Genomic DNA, 20,797 nt, shown 5'->3' with positions numbered 1-20,797 from the left:
CTCTTGCACTGAATTTATGGTAAGCAGATATGCGAGGGCATACATTTTAATGAGGAAACATCTGCATCTGTAGTATTTGTACATTATACTCTAATACATGTTTTTAACTACAGCCCACATGGGATGAATGCTTGAAGCAGTGCTAAATTACATCAAAGCTAGTGGAAAGCATGAATATGTGTAAATATATGGATTCAGATCGTATGTGTGTGGGCCAAGTTTTGACCACAAAACCCACCTACTAAGAGATGAAACCTGAAATCACCAACATTTTGGGAAGCAGCAAACAGAGCAAGAAAAAATCTTAATAAAGATGCACTACCATTCAAATGTTTGGGGTCCGTAAGGTTTAAAAAAGTCATATGTTTATTCAGCAAGTAAACAAAAGTGGCAGTAAAGTCATTTATAATGTTGCAAAATATTTATATTAAAGGTCCCGTTCTTCGCTATTCCATCTTTCAAACTTTAGATAGTGTGTAATGTTGCTGTTAGAGCATAAATAATACCTCAAAGTAAAAAAAAGCTCAAAGTTCAATGCCAAGCGAGATATTTTATTTAACAGAGGTTTCTTTTAAAGCCTACAGCGAACGGCCGGTTTGGACTACACCCCAGCACTTCCTTCATGAATGACGTCACTAGAACCGTTTGTTGAGTACCCTCCGCCCACAGGAACACGCAAAATAGGGGGCGTGGTCTTGTTGCTCTCTCACGTGGAGAAGAGCGCGCATTCAACGCTTGCATCTCCCCGTTATGGTAAGAGGCCGGACCTTTCTGGGCAAAGTGCGCTAAGCTGCTGTCCAATCACAACACGGGAACCGCTGGCCCAATCAGAACTCGTTACGTGTTTCTGAAGGAGGGACTTCATAGAACAAGGAAATCATCAGGCCGTTTTTAGGACAGAGAAAACAGCGCTGTACAGATAAGTAAATTGGGTGAAAAATACTGTGTTTTTTTACACGCGAAACATGAACTCATGTTATATTGCACACTGTGAACATAATCAAAGCTTCGAAAACAAGCGAAGAACGGGACCTTTAAAAAAATGCTGTTAATTTAATGCTTTTTAATATATCAAAGAATCTGGACTCAGAGATTAATATTTGAATTTGATCGCAATCCAACTATATGTCATGTAAAGTATGTTTTCTGATTGACTCCTACCAGAGTAAGCTAAGTAAGCATTCTAGAAATCTGAACAAACAGCTAAATTCTTCCATATACAACAGATTTTCTGAAAAGGGGGATTTACATTTATATCTGTCAAACTAAATTATTGCCAAACATGAGTGCAAGAACTAAGACAGGCACAAGAAATATTTTTTTCCCACTATTCTCGAGTATCTAAAATTACCACAAGAGAATACGGGAAAGAACGCATATATCACATTTCTCTCTTATTATTCTCTCTTTTCCTTATCATTTCATATTCTCTTTTGTGTCTCTCCACTTTTCATATCACGTGTGGTCATTTTAGCTTTTCTTCCTCATTATTATACAGCATTATCGCTCTCAGTTACAATCTATATAATCCTATCAGCCATCTCACTCTGCCCATGAATAACCCTCCGGTTTTCCCCAGAAGCCCATAGTGACGTCATTTTAGAGCCACGCTCTCCTCTATTCCCAGCTGGGATGCCCTCCCACCCTTTCAAAAGCACTGCAACTCCCCGACCTCATGTTCATGACATTCTAGGGTTACCCAGAAATGTCCCAGTATCCTAAAATTCTGTTATCTAAGGCCACTTTGCAGACGTCACCTCATAAGGATGATTTCTTGATGAATTCTTGTCTTGGTTTTGCTTAAAGGTATGGAACCTTGTTTCTGCCACAGAATGCAAAAAATAAAAAAGGTACTTGCGAGTTTCTTCTAACTTTATAAATCGCAATTGCGAGTTTATACCTTAATTCTGAGAAAAAGGTAAGAATTGCGAGTTATAAAGTCAGAATTGTGAGTTATAAAGTCCGATTCTGAGGGAAAAAAAGACTGCCTTTGTCTCAGATTTGGGTTTATATCACATAATTTTGACTTTATAACTGCAATTCTGCGGAAACAAGCTTCCATACAAAGGGGTCATGATCTTCCTTGGTCTTTTAAGAAGAAGAAAAAATCTATATACTAAGAAAACAAAGAGTATCTTCAAAATTCAAAACTTCCCGTATATAGGAACTTAACTAGAAAAAAGAACAACATAAAACAGATAAAAATGTGAAATGAAATGTGAAATGGCTACAAGTAGCACCTGCTGTTCTATGCCTCTGAAAATCACAACATTAGAAAAGAGCAGCTGAACTTTATTTTTAACGAGGTCTCTCACTGTTTCAATCTGTCCTTAACAGTTTGAACGGCACATTTCAGCGCAGAATGCTTTGCGAATCTGTCGATTTGCACAGAGACTGTTAGTGAAGGATGGAGCAGCTACAACTACGGTATATTTGACCCAAAACCACAGCTTAAAGCAAAAAGCACAATTTCAAAAGCAAAGAGGGTGTTTGAATACATTTTAAGGGTCAAAAAGGGATAGATAATGATACTGCCTACATTCTGTTATCTTAAACGGGGGTCTTACAACGTTTTTTTTTTTTAAATTTGTATTATTTAAGTCCTTATTTCTCCATGAAATACATGATGAGTGTTGATCTTTACTGGGAACGTGACCATATCAAAACTTGCTAAAAATGAATAAAACTTGTTGTAAAGAGGACAAAACTGAAGTTTGTTTATCTTTTTAACCTGTTTTGTAATTTAATTCAGTACCATAAAAAAATATCGACCAATGACCAACCCTAAAGTCAGGGATTTCAGGGAAAATACATAATTTTAAAAATACGTGATAAGAAACCTTCACCAACGTTTTGAACAAACCTTTTGAGTGATGCAAAAGTGTTTTTGAACGGTCAGAGTCTTTGCAAAGTCTTTTGTATCTCTGGATGCCTAAACAGCCTCTTGCCTTGGCTAAATGTGGTTGTATAATCGAGGGCCGTATAGCTTAGGATCACTGCCAGTCTTTCATTACACTCTCTCTCAGTTTAAGCCTTTGTTTCCCTCTCTAGAGAGAGAAATACAACCCACACAACATACTGGGGAGAGAAAGAAACTGTGTGTATGTGTGCAACTCTTCTAAAAATAAGTATTTCATTCAGAGGCTATACAGCAATCCCACTTTCCTCTCAAGAACGCTGCAGAACAGAACACCCGATGGGTTCACTGTCTGACATCCCATAATGCCATGCTAACATAAGGCAGCGGAGGAAAACGCTCACTGGAGTTTAAATGTAAATGCCATCGTCACGTTAGCAGCAGGATGAGTTTGGTTATGACAGTGTAAATCTGAGGTGCTCCTGAGAGGCTTACCATCAACACACAAACATCACTAATACAGAGGTACACACTAACTGTATAAATTAAATTGCACAGATAACACAATATCAAACCGAATGGTGTCTGTAAATAAAAGCTTAAATAACTTCACTTTTTTATGATCCCTTTTTCAGTGTCGGGATAATGCAAGTTACTTAGGCCCAATCCCAATTCTATTTTATACCCTTTTGCCTACCCCTACGACTACCTGAAAATATTCCCCTTAGAAATGGGAAAACAATACTACACCATTACACGTCATCATACCCCGTTTAATTTATTAGTGTTCTGTAAACAATTGACCAGTTTGAACAGCAGTGAAGCGCTTAGGCTATATACATCTAACAGAAATCAGGCGTGAGAACGTATAACAAATTACTCACTCCCAGTGCTGTTTTGCGCTATTTGGCTATATCCGAGTCGTGTCATGACAAATACTGTCCCCCTGTGAAATAGTGTTCGCTTGGGACCCCAGGGTGATTCTATTGGCTGAAAGAACTTTTAATAGGGAATCTGTTCAGAGCTTGATTACAAATCTTACAAAATCACATTTAGATTTTTGTCATTTAAATTGTGTCCAAATAGTCTTAGTCTTCAAATAGTTCAAATAGTGTTCTTTATTGTCTTACAAATCATGTTTCATATACTAGTATATAACCGAAGCTATAAGTTGTGAAATCAAGCATGGCTCATTCTTTGTTTTTTTAAATTTATCATACGTTCTAGCATATCATACAGCTACCGAGCTTGTTTGTACCCCACAGTTGCACTTACCCTACATCTTAAAAGTCCCAGCCCCGCTTTAATGTTTATTCAATATTGCTCTCATTATAGCAATCAATTAAATATTTTAAATAAATGTTGTTTGTGTGTACTTAGTATGGCAATGAATTCATAATTGCTTGTCCAGAACCATGTATAACAGCTTTTGATCAGGCATTTAAAACAGCTACCACGTTGGGTCCTAAGTTGACACTATTTCACAGAGGGGGACAGGATTTCTCATGACACCGGCAGGTACGGATTTTTTTTTTTTTTTATGTTGGTGCTGCGATACAGAGCTCTTTGCAATACAAACGAGTCATTTGTTGCCTTGGAGGCGAAAACGTTACAGACGATACGTGATATCAATATCGAATGCGCTATGAAGGATAACCAGATATTTCCTGTTATAATAATAATTTATTAATTATTAGTTCACATCACTCAAATGGTTGTCTATGGAAACTTTAAAATTTAAAACAAAATATCAACAAAAACAACAAAATTCCCATTTATTTGACTGACAGCTCTTCTGTCTCCATGTTTAGAGAAATTGTGTGGAGTCATTGTGTGTGCTGTGTAAACATGATGGTAATTGTAGTTCCAGACTAAATAAGTAAGCATGCATTTACTCATGCATTTACTCACTTCTGACCTTCGATAATCAAAATTTTGGCGCAAAACGACCGAGTTCAAATTTGCCTTTGCTGAACTTGCTCTACCCCATTACATGGGAATCAAAAAGCCATTTATTTTCAATAAAAATCAAGCAAATATTTGAAAAGTGGAAATAAAGTGTCTAATGTGGGTTTAATTCTGTTAGGGGTGGGTGTAGGGAAGGCTTTATTGTCCCAGTAAGGCGCCATTTAATAATTGTAATAAATATAATCATTTACATTCTATGTTATTACTGCATACCGTTTATTGCACAACAACACTGAGGTGCAAATAGTATCTGACACTATTTATAAGTATAAATAGCACCTATACTATTTGCAATTACAGACATTTTGCTTAACAAATGAATATACATGCATAAAAAATTATAAATAAAAGTTAAAATGCAAGGCCAATTTAGACAAAAATAACATGGCTTTTCCTCATATGGAGTTCAGTATGGTTACAGATGTGTTTTGTCAGACAGCCATAATTTATCTGTCGCAAAGCTAATGTATGACCCCTCTGCTCATCATTATGCAGTCAGTCTTTGGGTTTCACACACCACAGGTGTATATAGCATACTTTTCATCTGGCTCAATGGCCACAAACAGCTTGAAATCTCTTTAAAGTGTTCTCCTGAATTGGCTGCCAACCAGAACCTCAGGTAAAGCACACCAAATGTGACTGAGTGTGCATGGGTGTATGTGTTGCGGTCTATCCACAGAGCAGGAGGGCAAGATTTAGGGCAGCTACAAGCCCTGCAAGTGCTTAAGCACATCCTGACAGGAGCGTATCAGCAGCAGTGCCCAGCTTTCAGATAAGGGACTACATGCTGCAAATAACCCTTTTGTGGTGACATGCTTATAACGCCTAAGCTAGGACCGGAGTGTCTAAGCTGTAAGCACGTCCAAGCGGAATCTGCATACATATTCTGCATTTTCTGCACTTATTTTTGGGGGAAATCTGCGGGAGTCTGTGGAATGGTATTTAAATGGAATTTAAACTCATCGGTTGGTGGCTGGAAGCATTAGTAAAATATACTTAATATTTAACCGTTTTTCCTGTGAGCGTAATCAAAGATGTGACTAAAAACAATAATAATAATAAAAAAGTGATCCTCATCTATTCACATTTAAAATACATTTCTGGTGCCTACTATATTAAAATATAGTTATACCAATAAGCTGATAATTATTTTCTGAAGAAATGTAAATTGAAAAAGTTTGTCTAAACAGATTAAAAATAAGAAGACTATAAACTCAAACTTTTAAATGCTTATAAAAAGTTAATTTGAAACATCAAAACAATGTACTGAATGAAAAATGAATATTCTTCATGAGATTTACAAAAGTCATTAACCAGTATTAGTGGTGCCACAGGCAAAAACTGACAAAAACAAAACCACAGTCACACTTGACAAAACCACAGTCACACTTTAGAATAATTCTCACTATTAATTAATGCATTTTACCTCAATAAATTACTAATTACTACTTACCAGGGCTTGACATTAACACCCTCCAGATTTCAGCTGTGGTGTGTAACAGACATTCCTATTGGCCACTTTGGTGGGTTGAATTTTATTTTAGTCTGTTTAAAAGGCCTCTGTTATAATCGGGTTGAGCATTAAAACCAGTCACACATGATTCTGTTGAGCTTATGAAAGCAATGTCTAATAATCAGAGGCGTTTAGAACATGGCTGAAACGCCAGAGTTTTGTTCAGAAACTCAATGACATCTGCACTCGCATGTCTCATCCTAAACAACAAAGCATAGATGTAAGTAGGAGATTCATTCATCATATATATTGACTGATTTTGTTTTATTTCAGCAGTAAAATTAGTTTCAAACAAAGCAGAACCATAGTGCATGATGTGACTGGCATAAAGTTGGCTTGCTATATTCATGAATTTAGGGACCACCTCTAAAGTTAAATACAACATTGGTATACACGATTCTAACTTCAATAGCATTTGAAGAGAGGTACTTAGTAAAGTGTTCATCTAGGTGTCAGGTATGATGCACACCTTTTAGATATTTAATAAAATAAACAGTAAAATCACGTGAAAATATGGATATGCTATACTGTATGGGCTCATACACAAAATATGCTAGATTTAAATATGCCAGCTGATAGAACACTGATTAGAATATTGCTTGAGAATAATTTATATTTAAACCCCAAAATATATATCTTTTTTCAGACAAGCAACTGTTTTCTCCAAAAACGTATCAGAGCTAAATAGGCCTATTTGATGACCTGTCATGTTATACATTTCATGTAGACTTCATGTAGATTTGGGTGTGGTCATTTACATATCAGCCAACAACAAATTTCCCAACAACAACATTTTGGCTAATGAAAATGCTGAGTGGCTAGTAACTTTGGAAAAAAGTGGCTGGTGAGCAAAAAAGTTAATGTCAAGCCCTGCTACTTACTATTAATAGTTAGTAAGGAAGTTGTTGAGTTTAGGTATTGGGTTAGCCTAGAAATCTAGACGCACCTTAGCGGCAGCAAATCTAATCTGCCTGCAAGTGTCGTCTAGGAACTCTCAATACCCTTCTGAGCTGTATTCCTCACAATCTGGACGGGCCAATCACGTCGTGTATAGAGTCGGTGGGCGGGCGGGGCCATAATGACGATAGCTGAGTTGCGTTTGCGTGCTTCTAGTAAACACAGAAACTGGCGAACGGCGGCGGTCTTTCGAATCAGCCCTGACCGCGACTCTGGAAGACTTGGAGTTAAGATTTTCTCTGAGAAAAGAACAAAGGACAGCACTGAAGTCATTCTTAAAAAGTGAAGATGTGTTCGGAGTTTAGCCGTCCGGATACGGCGAATGTTTAATCTATCAACTAGCTCTTTTTCACCTCCGTTGCTCTGGTTGGTGTAGCGCTATCCTATCGCGGGCAGAGGGAGTTTGAAAGACAACCGTTTATCCCGCCCCTCGGATTGAGCCCTGTCAATGGTGAGTTTCCAGACCAAACATCTTGATGTGGGTCTGGCTTGTCAGGCTAGTATTGGGTAGGATTAAAGGTGTACTATGTAGTAAAATATCCAAAAACCAGTAGGCCAGTGTTATATATTTTCTTTAGTTGAGTACTTACAATACCCCAAATGTTTCCAACTATTTGAGAAAATTGCTATTTAAACCAAAGAGCCAAGAGCATAGCGTCTGAGGGAGTCGCCTGTCAATTGTGTCATATCTGTGTTATACCCTCAGTTTCCACCGAGCGAACGCACAGAGTAACGTCATAACATTATACACACTTGAATGTATCTAATATGATAAACAAAGTTACCTCAAACTCATGACCGGAAAAGCAGAAATAGCTCCTGTGTCCCGCCATAATAAAAGTCCCGCTGCTCGGTTGGCGTGTGTTGTTCATCTCATTAAAGTCCTCATGAAATCAAAATCTATCTTATTTACTTTGTTGGCACATATTACAGATCTTAGGGTGAACAATTAATCTGTGCAAGTTAATACACAGAAAAAAATTGTTTGCTGTGGTAATCTTTAATCAAAATTTGAAAAGTTACTTCCGGTCTAGAAATTCCTTCTCAGCGTTCCTTCTCAGATGATGTCAGTTTGACGGCTTGCGTTTTAAAATGCGTAACCACTCCCCTCCAACCGTTCGTCTGCTATGAGTGAGAGATGCAGAGGAGGAGCGCTGAGGTAAAACCTGTCCTTTGTTCAATATTCTGTTTCACTTGGAAAAACTCACTCTACTTCTGGTTAGGGCTGGGACGGTATGGATTTTTTTTTTACCGCGGTTGAAAAGCAAGAAATTTCCACGGTTCAGCGGTAAAGCGCTTTTAAACCAGTGATATAAAAAAAAAGAAAAAAAAAAGACGTGCAACAGGCATGGCGCTGTGCCCCCTCTTGCGCATCTTGTTGTGAGTGCCACACACAATCTTTTTCTATAGTTTGCTCTGTAAATTAAATTGAGAGTATAACTAATGCATATATGCTATTTTAAATACTGTACTGTATTCCAGATATATAGCCTACATTTTACAATAATAAACGCTCAAACATCCATTTCATAGGCATGCGTGTTTATTTTCCGTCAGTGAAACAATTAACATAGGCAAGGCATTGCCTGTAAAACATTTAAATGATTATAAGTAAATAATGGTAATCTTAAGAATATAAGTAAATTAAATATTTGTTTAAAAAATATTAGTTTTATAGCTGCCCCGCAAAGATGCGTCATGCCGGTCTGCGCTTTGAGATGAATATGGGACACGAGCTGGATACACCGTCTCGACTATCTTCGTCTTCATGTTTTCTCCTGATGTTGCAAAGCCACACTTGTTGTAAAACGTCTGAAGAGTGAATTTTATCTTCCACAGGGTGAAGACATAATATAATAAATAGACATAATAGACAAAAACGAAAGCAAACGAAAGGAAGAAACATTTATAATTCCCAGGAAAAATGAGTGCGCCGCGAGTGAAGATTTGGGAAAAGAAACGAGATGTCCCGGGGGATAAAATAGACTAATGTTAGGCCTATTGTTAAAATTCACGGAAATCAAAATATTAGATGACCAGATTGCAAAACAGAATTAAAAAGCTGGCAAATCTTAAATTGGGCTCAGCCTCCCTCTCTCATTCGGCATGAGTCCATAGCCTGTTTTCATGGCTGTAAAAGCTTTGTGCTTCACCCCTGTGGTAAAAATCAAGTAAAACCGAGTTCACATAAAAAAAAAAAAAAAAAAACCCTGGGTCAATATTATTGTTTGAAATTATAGTTTTAATCAAGTAGAAAATAGTATGAAAGAAGATATTAAAATAAAAAGTGCACAACTCCTCCTAAGTGGAAGCAAGCAAATTTTTCCCCTCACGTGCAAACTAGCGCAGATGAGTCCTTATTCGGGTTAGTAAATTAACAAAATGTAGTTTTTAAGTAGAAAATATATTTATGTAAAGAGATAAAATAAAGAGTAGCCAATAGTAAATTATGGATTTTTATACAAATCCCGATAAAGTGAACATGCTAGTTTTTCTAGCAAAAAATATGAAGGCTGGAATGTAAACCTTTTTTTTCCGGGGATCGCGGTGACTATCTCAGACCCGCAGTAGGCATCACGTGACGGTATTAGCGGTAAAACAGTAACCGTCCCAGTCCTACTTCTGGTTCACTGGGACTTTAACAATCGCTCCAGCAGTCTTGCTCAGCTCCACAACACTCGGTCCTGCTCTGCTTCATACTATAGTAACGTTAATAATCGCATCCATCAACATGATTTCAACATGAGTCCTATTTGCCACTGGCTGTGAGGTGAAGACCACGTCCCAAGATGCTGCACTCGAACTTGGCGTCATCAAACTACGCCTTTGTTTTGAATAGGCGACCTCTAGTGGTTGGAAAAGTTACATAGTGCAGCTTTAAGTGATGTAGCATATGGTCATGCAGAATAAAGCATTAATATGCGCTTCATAAGAAGTAATAAAAAGCCAATATCATAATAATATGCAAGCTAATAAGAAACTAGTTAATAGTGAGAATTGGATCCTAAACTAAATTTAACAACTAAGTTCTCAGAGGAAATATATTGACACAATGTCAGAGATATGTGCTGCTGCAAAAGGTGGACATACCAAATATTATAGTAAAAAGTGGATAAAAACAGTACGACTGTGATATTTGATGGTCAGAGCAACCATCTGCGTGTTGCATGAACATTGTGAAATCAAATCATGTTTTGGAGGCAAAAAAGGTCAATATTTCCAAATCTGTCAGGTGTTCTAATCATCTAATCATTTTGGACACCACTGTAAATAAATAAACCACTAACATTGATAGTCAATATGCTACTGATAAAAGCCACAACTTCCAATACTCAGCACAAAATGATCATGCACTTTACTGGAACATTTGGATAATGCTGACAGCTGGGCACTGTGTTTAGTAGCGCTCATGGGCAACATGTTGGGTTGAAGATGCCCCAGGAAATCTAGTATGTGCCAGTCGCTGGAGCATCACAGTCATCCTGGAGTCATGAGATCACGTGGGCACTACAGTAAACAAACGTCCTCCTCAAACATCAATAATGCTCTCTATATTCAAATATGTGGAATGCATTTCACAGCTGCCCATAAAATAACAATCATTCTGGCACACAGCCACTGTAATTTTAGTGAGAGGTATGATTTAATAAAAAAAATTAAAGGTTTCTCTATTCTATTCTATTCTATTCTATTCTATTCTATTCTATTCTATTCTATTCTATTCTATTCTATTCTATTCTATTCTATTCTATTATGAATATACATGATTTCATTGATTTGGATTTATGTCAAAGTCACTAGACTATGAACTGAATACAGGTCCTTCTCAAAAAATTCGCATATGTGATAAAAGTTCATTATTTTCCATAATGTATTGATAAAAAATAAACTTTCATATATTTTAGATTCATTGCACACCAACTGAAATATTTCAGGTCTTTTATTGTTTTAATACTGATGATTTTGGCATTCAGCTCATTAAAAACCCAAAATTCTCAAAAAATTTACATATTTCATCCGACCAATAAAAGAAAAGTGTTTTTAATAAAAAAAAAAGTCAATGTATTAATTAATTCAAATAATTATGTTCAGTTATGCACTCAATACTTGGTCAGGAATCCTTTTGCAGAAATGACTGCTTCAATGCGGCGTGGCATGGAGGCGATCAGCCTGTGGCACTGCTGAGGTGTTATGGAGGCCCAGGATGCTTCGATAGCGGCCTTAAGCTCATCCAGAGTGTTGGGTCTTGCGTCTCTCAACTTCCTCTTCCCAATATCCCACAGATTCTCTATGGGGTTCAGGTCAGGAGAGTTGGCAGGCCAGTTGAGCACAGTAATACCATGGTCAGTAAACCATTTACCAGTGGGTTTGGCACTGTGAGCAGGTGCCAGGTCATGCTGAAAAACAAAATCTTCATCTCCATAAAGCTTTTCAGCAGATGGAAGCATGAAGTGCTCTTAAATCTCCTGATAACGAGCTGCATTGACCCTGCCCTTGATAAAACACAGTGGACCAACACCAGCAGCTGACATGGCACCCTAGACCATCACTGACTGTGGGTACTTGACACTGGACTTCAGGCATTTTGGCATTTCCTTCTCCCCAGTCTTCCTCCAGACTCTGGCACCTTGATTTCCGAATGACATGCAAAATTTGCTTTCATCCGAAAAAAGTACTTTGGACCACTGAGCAACAGTCCAGTGCTGCTTCTCTGTTGCCCAGGTCAGGCGCTTCTGCCGCTGTTCCTGGTTCAAAAGTGGCTTGACCTGGGTAATGCGGCACCTGTAGCCCGTTTCCTGCACACGCCTGTGCACGGTGGCTCTGGATGTTTCTACTCCAGACTCAGTCCACTGCTTCCACAGGTCCCCCAAGGTCTGGAATCGGTCCTTCTCCACAATCTTCCTCAGGGTCCGGTCACCTGTTCTCTTTGTGCAGCGTTTTTTGCCACACTTTTTCCTTTCCACAGACTTCCCACTGAGGTGCCTTGATACAGCACTCTGGGAACAGCCTATTCGTTCAGAAATTTCTTTCTGTGTCTTACCCTCTCGCTTGAGGGTGTCAATGATGGCCTTCTCGACAGCAGTCAGGTCGGCAGTCTTACCCATGATTGCGGTTTTGAGTAATGAACCAGGCTGGGAGTTTTTAAAAGCCTCAGGAATCTTTTGCAGGTGTTTAGAGTTAATTAGTTGATTCAGATGATTAGGTTAATAGCTCGTTTAGAGAACCTTTTCATGATATGCTAATTTTTTGAGACAGGAATTTTGGTTTTTCATGAGCTGTATGCCAAAATCATCAGTATTAAAACAATAAAAGACCTGAAATATTTCAGTTGGTGTGCAATGAATCTAAAATATATTAAAGTTTAATTTTTATCATTACATTATATAAAATAATGAACTTTTATCACATATGCACATTTTTTGAGAAGAACCTGTATATTATATAAGGAGACTGTCCATTAGGTTTTTATGCCACCTCTAAAAATAACAGCAACAGTCTTTAAATATGACTCCTTTGAGGAGTTTTGGACATGAATATGTATGGGGGGGCTTGCTGAGTAGAGGCAAGGGGGAGAAAGAATGGAGGTCAAAAAGAGTGAGATAACTGGGGTATGGAAAGAGGGAAATGGAGCGATAGAGGAAAAAGTTCAATTTCATTTACCCTCAGCCAGTGTTTTGCATATCTGCCTCAGTGCCTCTAGAGATGTAGAGGAGCAAGAGGGAGCATAGCAAGCTGGCGGCCATCTGCGATCAACACTGGCGCTTCATCCTTCAGAAACCCTGCTGGATCTGATCTGAACCTTCAATGTGGCAGACATGGACATCAAAATAATTTTTATTATAATTTTTTTTTAATCTGCATGAATGAATTGCACTTACATTGTTAAATTATATAACACAACATATCTCGTCTGTACAAGCCACTGTTATTTTAGTATCATTTTCAATTTTCATGTAAATTTTGTCAAAGTTTTTATTTTTAAATATTAAGTTTTAGTTATTTTTGTTTTGTTTTAAAGGGCAAGTTCACCCAAAAATGAAAACTGGATGTTTATCTGCTTACCCCCAGGGTATCCAAGATGTAGGTGTGATAAATGAAGATTTTTAACTCCAACCGTTGAATTTATAATGCATGTCAATGTTTTTTTTTTCTATGAGAGCCACTATGAGAGTACAAAACACATAGACATACGAATCCATATTAAACCCTACGGCTCGTGATGATACGTTGATGTCTTAAGACACTAAACGATATGTTTCTGTGAGAAATCCAACAGTATTTATGTTTGTTTTTTTACCACATATCAGACGATCATCCAGTATTCCCAATGCCATTACTTCCGCCGAAAAAATTATAAAGATGTGTACATAGATCCCTTATTTGTCCGATTTGCGCAGGCACTAATGAGGATTCTATAAATATATCTATGATTGCGCCAGGTTTTTGACCTTTTTCTACAGAAGTAATGGAGTTGGGAATATTAGATGATTAGATGAGATTCGTCGGATATGAGGTAAAAAAAAAAACATTAATACTGTTCGGTTTCTCGCAGAAATTTTCATGTTTCAATGTTTCATGTCTTAAGACATCAATGTATTGTCATGAGCGACAGGGTTTAATATGGATTCAATGTACATGTGATTTATACTCTCATCATGGCTCTTATAGAAAACACCCCCTTGACATGCAATATATGATCAACGGTTGGAGTTAAAAAAATCTAAATTTGTGTTCTACTGAAGAAACAAACACACCTACATCTTGGATGCCCTGGGTTAAGCAGATAAACATAAAATTTTCATTGTCTTTTTTATAAACATGAATTCAACATATAACAAAAAGTTAAATTATACAATCTCCTTGACATTACTGCAAAAATATAATTCTGTTAATTCAGACAAGAAGTCACAGCATGATGTATCGATCTTCTACTGGTCAGACGTCTTCACGTAATGCCAATTCGCTAGTCAGAGTTCACCTTTGGAACTTTGGAATGAAGAAAACATTTGCATGAGCATGAGCTTGCGTTTGCGGTCTGACGGATTTCCATACATATGAATGGAAGTCAATGGAATTAAAAGTATAGTGTGTGACTGCCTCTTTAGTCATTTTAATAGTTAAAAAAGAAATTGGCAACTAGCTGAAATTAAATATTATTTTAATTCAGCAAGTAATTAAAACAAATATTTTTTACACTTTGTTTTATAATTATAATAACCCTCGTATGGACTTTTGCCTATTCTTTCTGGAATGAAAAACTGTTTAATATAGTCTAGGTTGCTCTTCTCTCAGAAAACACTGGCTATTCACACCTTGTATAACACCACAGCATTCAGACATATGTAGGCCAATGGGAGAAACTCAAAGATACTGACTAGGATACAGTTATGTTGCCCTGGCAACTGCCTCCACTGCATATGTCTACTTCAGATGGACTGAGTCAGTTCATCACCTGGAATGCTAGATTTGAGCTCTGCCATATAATCTGAGATGTAGGTGTCCACATTACAATAGCCCCCTAATGGAATTCATAACTGACTACTTACACAATCATGCATAACATTAGGACCACCTCCCTGGTGTAAAAGAAAATGTGATTCATCAGACCAGGCCACCTTCTTTCATTGCACCGTTGTCCAGTTCTGAAGCTCATATGCTCAGTTAGCACTTTTTAAATCAATTTAAGCAACAGTAGCTCGCCTATTTGATCAAACCACATGGACCAGCCTTCACTCCCCACGTGCATCAGTGAGCCTTGGCCACCCATGACCCTGTCACCTTGGACCACTTTTGACAGATACTGACCACTGCAACCGGGAAAACCCCACAAAAGCTGCCGTTTTGGACCCAGTCGTCTAGCCATCAGAATTTGGCTCTTGTCAAACCCACTCAAATCATTACACTTGCCCATTTTTTTCTGGTTCTAACACATCAGCTTTGAGGACAAAATGTTCCCTTGCTGACTAATATATCCCACGCACTAACAGGTGCTATGATGAAGAGATTATCAGTATTATTCATTTCACCTGTCAGTGCTCATAATGTTATGCCTGATAATGTTACAAACTTCAAAAGTTTGGGGTCGGGATAAGATTTCTTTTGGGGGAAAAAGATGTATTTGACAAAAAATCTTGGAAAACCAGTAATTTTGTGTAATATATTATTACATTTTAAAATTACTGGTTCCTAAAATGTAATATATTCCTGTGATGGTATGGTAAAGCTGAATTTTCAGCATCATTACGTCAGTCTTTAGCATCACATGATCCAACAGAAATGATTATAATGATGATTTGGTGCTCAAGAAATATTTCTTATTATTATCAATGTTGAAAGCAGTTGCTGCTTAATATTTTTGTGGAAACCTTGATGCACTGGTTTTAAGGATTCTTTAATTGATAAAAAGACTTTACTGTTACTTTTGATCCTTCCTGACTAAAATATTTCTATCAATAAAATAAATCTTACTGACTCCAAACGTACACAACCAGTGGCAGATAAGGAAAATGTTCGTGAAACCTGTATAGAAACAATCATTTTTAACATACAAACAATTTTAACATTTCTTCGGTGCCACTAGTGCTGTTGAAATTGTACACTTCATCTTAAAAAGTCAAACATTTGTTTTGAGGAGAAAAATGAGATACAGCCCAAGGCTCAGGGAACAGAGAGAATGAGCAAAGGTGGCAGTTAGGACAGCCAGGTCAATGTCTGAGAACAAAGAGATCCTAAGTGTTCCCTAATATATTTCCTGGCAATATAACTCTTCGAAACCCAAGACCTCCAAACGGACAATTAATAGGCCATTACAGAACCATCATCCCCCAGCGCGCTTTGATCTTATGAGTAGTTTTGTAGGTTTAAATACACTGTTTCTTTTGAAGGAGATGGGGGTTACCATTACACATCAGTGTCCTTACTTTCACTTGTCAAAGTCCATTCAGATTTAAGGATCAAAGGATTTAACCATGTCTGTCTAGGTGTGACGTGACCAGGCTTCTTAAATCAGTTCACTGCAAACACCCTGAAAATCCACGCTAAGAAATTACTTCCAAGACTGGCACAAACATATGTAGTCACAGAGAATAAATCTAGCAGAATCTGAGTTATGAAGCGACTGTCGCAGCGATACGGCTGTCTCTTTCCTGCATATCAAACGCAGTGGGCTGGATTATCATATACTGGAGGCCTGTCAGAGAGCTTTTATCATTCTAATTAATTTGCCGAAAGGCTACAGCTGTGGCTATTTTTATTTGAGGATGGAGGAGGAGAAAAAGAGGAAAAGGGGAGAAATGAAAACAAAATGCCGTCAGTAGTGCTACATGCGTTCAGAAGATGATGCACGGATAATTTACACCTGCTAGAGGGGGTCATTACTACCAGATACAAGCTGCAGAAAAAGAGGGAATTACAACCTTGGAAATATGAGTATGAGCAAAATTAAGAGCAGAATGTTTAATAAGCTATACTCTTAAAAATAAAGCTTCTTTTTTGGCATCTACAGCTTCACAGTGATCCTTTAACATCCATGGAATCTTTCCACTGGATAAAATGTTCTTTATAGTGGAAAATGGTTCTTCTGATTAAATGTTCTTAATGCTAAGAAAAAAATGCCATCTTCTGTGGCATTGCAGTAAAAGCTCCCCTTTGGCATTTTTATTTTTAAGGGGTGCTTGGTGCCTTCCATTGTTGATTATACCAGCCCTTCCCAACCCTTTTTCTGGAGGATGACCAATGACCACATTGGATGTCTACCTTAAACACCTGATTCAACTAAAAAGATCTTTAGTAAAGTTCTCCAAGCTCTGGTATGTATGTTAATGTTTGGGGTCCCTCCAGGAACCAGGTTATAGCCACCTGTGGCATGCTGAAAAATAAAAGCACAGCAACATATGGCATTCCAGATTAGCCTTTTAGCTCATTAGGCAAGTGACTCACAGTCACAATCTTAATCTCAAGATTTACAAAATAATGACAAACAGAGGTGGAGAATATGCCAGAACAACCACATTCATCCCCTTACACCATCTTATTCTCAAAGAAGATATCACAGGTGGCACCTCTCACACCTGAAACATCTAGCCTACCTACTCGTGATAGGTGCTGTTGAAGAAATAGCAATGGGGTAGCCTTTATAACGTTAAATAACCTGATTCAAATAAACAAGTGATTGAGGGAAACATCAAATTGATTCTTAATGGTGTCTAGAAGTTTAAGACCATTGAGCTCACCTTCAGGAAACGGGTTAGGCTGAACCACATAGAGGAAAGCGTGCATCATGTTAAATAAAATCCCAATGGCCCCAGGCTCGTAATAGGCGACGGTATCGTAAACTCCGGAGGGGACGAAGCCGAAATCCAAAGTTCTCCGCGCTGGAGCAGCAGGAGTGCCGGACTGCCCGTCCTGGAGTTCCCCGGACGTCAAGCCCCAGCACAGAATAATCAGTCCCGTCTTCCTCAGCATGATTATAGTTCTAGTAAAGCAATTTCAGATGATGCAAGTAACGTTTGAGGAAATTATGTGTGGACTATGAGGGACAATCTCGGTGACTGCAGGTCTCAAGTCCTGCTGTCCGGCGAGCGATTCATGATGACCATGGTCCCCCGTGCGAGCGGCTCCTGCAGGTTCACCTCGCGCCTCTCCGTCGGCTGGCCAGTCAGTCAGATGCCCTGTCAGACGCTGTAATAACAACACGGCTGTTGAGCGTGAGCCAGTGAGGTGTAGCCTAGTAAGTGACTACACAGACTCTCTGCGCGCGCATCCCCTTCCCGTGGGTTAACGGTTTCATCTCAGGCGCGCTCTCGGTGCTCCGCCTGCCGGGTACTAAAAGATGAGTTGACGCGATTATTTAATTTAGACTGTTTTCAATCATCGTTACCACCACTTTAAAACAATGACGAAAGACTGGTGAAAATTCGACTGACTTTTGTCCATAATGTTTCACTATTCAAAATACTGTGTAAGATCAGCTGAAAGGTTCGCCTGTTGAAGCTATGAGCGGATGCTGAGAGACTAGTTGTTGATTATCAACAACTAGTCTCTCTGCATCTGCTCATTATTAATGTTTTTTTTTTTTTTTTTTTTTTTTTTTTTACAAAAGACGGTAAAGTCGTTTTGTTTTGATGTCAAGGGGAAAGTCAGTTGACTACAAATTTCCTCTTGTCAACCAACGACTCGAGGGAATTTGTCATCATTGATTTTATTTTGCTAGGCTATATCTTTTGTAAAAATCCCAAACTATGACATCATCTTTAGAGTCTAAGCAACATTTTTAAGGGGTTAGAAAACATCGACAACATAAACAACAAACATCGCAAAAGATTGTTTTGTGGTAGCCTAATGGTTCGTCTCACTCAACAAAACATGTTATCCCCAATTTATGCATAGTAAAATTTTCTTTGGTAACCAGTTGCACCAAAATGGTAGGCTACCAAAATGGCACTGATATTATAATTCTGTGTGTGGCAACTTACTCAAAAATGTAATTAACAGTGAAAGTTTCCTTCTCTGTCTGAAGGAAAATCATTTAAATGTTGGTTTACAAAACACTTATTTAGTATCATGATGGAAATTGAACTGTGGTCATTTGTCCAAGTTTTTTTTTTTAAATGATTGTTTTATTCACTTTTATATATAAAAAAATAATAATAATAATATTAATTTGGATGGAACAGGTTACTGACAAACTAACATCCTTCCTTATGATAAAGGTTAGAACACAATCCTGGATCAGCATCTTTTGTTGGTCCTGGAACACAGTTTACTGTCACACAAACACTAAAGTCATAAGAAGGTACTGCACTGGAAATATGTGGATGGTTGTCATATAAACATGTGGAGGATATTAATTTCAATCTTTAGATTTTTATACTTGCTCAGCTTTTAATTTGTTAGCTAAATAAGTTCACACTTTGAAACAAACAATAACAGAAAGTACTTTATGTATTTCATTCATATAGACAAAGAGTACTTTATCACACCACTAAACAACTGAATCAGTCACCACTGTCCACAATACCAAAAGGCCAATAGGATCAGAGTCTACCTGACTACAGCAAAAGGCCTTTCATTTACCACCAATGTCATTACTTCACTATATTCTGGGAAACAACTGCTTATTTCAACAAGAATGTGAGGAAGTACATGATATCAGAGCAGGAATCCACATGATTACATTCTCTTTCTTGCAGTGGATTAAAGGATTCTGTAAAGAATGCAATGGCTGCAGAATGTTCTTTGTGTCAGACATTGCTGAACAAAGGCAAAATCCAACAGTGTCAAAACCCTGGCAATCTGTTTGGAGAAGAAACAATTCTTTTCTGACAAAGCAAGCAGTAGATGACTGATTACCGTGGTCGCATCAATGGGCAAATACACTGGTTCGTCCAGCAAAATACTCTCATTACCACACATACTTTCAGATAAAATACCATTAAGGATATCTACTATTGAAATTTTGCTCAATAGTAAAATTATAAGAGAATTTCTTATAAGCCAAATGGTCATACAGTTTCCTTAGAAACAACCTACTGCTCTACCTCCTCTGCATTTACTGCCTGCCTAAGCGTCAAGTAGGTATCTGGAAATCTGTAGGTCACGATGGAGAAAGACAGGGAGGTTTGTAGTGGGTGTATGAAGGTGAACATTACCTCATGCACATTTACTAGCTGTCCATCACAGTCTGTTAATTCTGTAGGAGAGAAGGTCACAAAGTGGCAGATTACGGTCACAGACTGCCAGATACAGTTTAAAACCAGAGAGTAACATGGAGAATGCATTCTGACTGACAAAACTAAAAAGTGAATAAAAATTACAAATTTACTTACAAGATGATGACCAAAAAAAATACACACTTTTCCTTATTCACTGCTGTTCAAAGGTTTTTGATCAGTAAGATTTTTCATGTTTTGAGAAGAAGTCTCTTATGCCCACCAAGGCTTTGGGTCACCAATGTTTGTTTTTTATTTTCATGTATTTTAAAATTTCATTTATTTCTGTGACGCAAAGCTGCATTATCAGTATCACCAGTCTTCAATGTCACATGATTCTTCTGAAATTATTCTAATATGCTGATTTGCTGCTCAAGAAACATTTATGGTTTGAAAACAGTAAATGTAAATTGGAAATGAGCGAAAGACTCTTTGATGAACAGAAAGTTCAAAAGAACATTATGTATCTGAAATAGAAAGCTTTTGCAACATGTACTACCGTTCAAAAATTCAGTACATTTTTTGGGGGGAATGAACTTTGATTTTTTTTATACATTTATTTGATACATTAAATTGATCAAAAGCAGCAATGAAGACATTTATAATGTTGCAAAAGATTCTATTTAAAATAATTGCTTTATTTCGAACTTTCTATTCAAAGAATCATGAAAAAAATGTTTTACACAACCGATTTTAACATTGAGAATCATAAATGTTTCTTGAGCATCAAATCAGTGTATTAGAATAGTCTTTAGTGTCACATGATCCTTGTGAAATCAGAGTAGTGATGCT

At 37.6% G+C, this 20,797-nt stretch overlaps 1 protein-coding gene across 11 annotated transcripts in view; it reads right to left on the bottom strand.

Annotated features, from left to right (window-relative positions):
• prom1a (prominin 1a) overlaps window positions 1-18,070 on the bottom strand; it is a 79,146-nt gene extending 61,076 nt beyond the window's left edge. For 5 of the 11 annotated variants that reach the window (XM_067457237.1, XM_067457238.1, XM_067457239.1 and 2 more), the window contains exon 1: window positions 17,528-18,066. In XM_067457237.1, coding sequence (XP_067313338.1) covers window positions 17,528-17,759 — 232 coding nt within the window. In that variant the 5' untranslated portion in view covers window positions 17,760-18,066. Of the gene's footprint in view, window positions 1-17,527 lie in introns of all 11 variants that reach the window. The other 6 variants (XM_067457243.1, XM_067457235.1, XM_067457242.1 and 3 more) reach the window with 4 other exon arrangements.
• Window positions 18,071-20,797: the final 2,727 nt, after the last annotated feature.

The sequence above is a fragment of the Pseudorasbora parva genome, chromosome 11, assembly GCF_024679245.1.
Source record: "Pseudorasbora parva isolate DD20220531a chromosome 11, ASM2467924v1, whole genome shotgun sequence".
Classification (NCBI taxonomy): Eukaryota; Metazoa; Chordata; class Actinopteri; order Cypriniformes; family Gobionidae; genus Pseudorasbora; species Pseudorasbora parva.
This window is presented reverse-complemented; position numbering and strand designations above follow the sequence as displayed.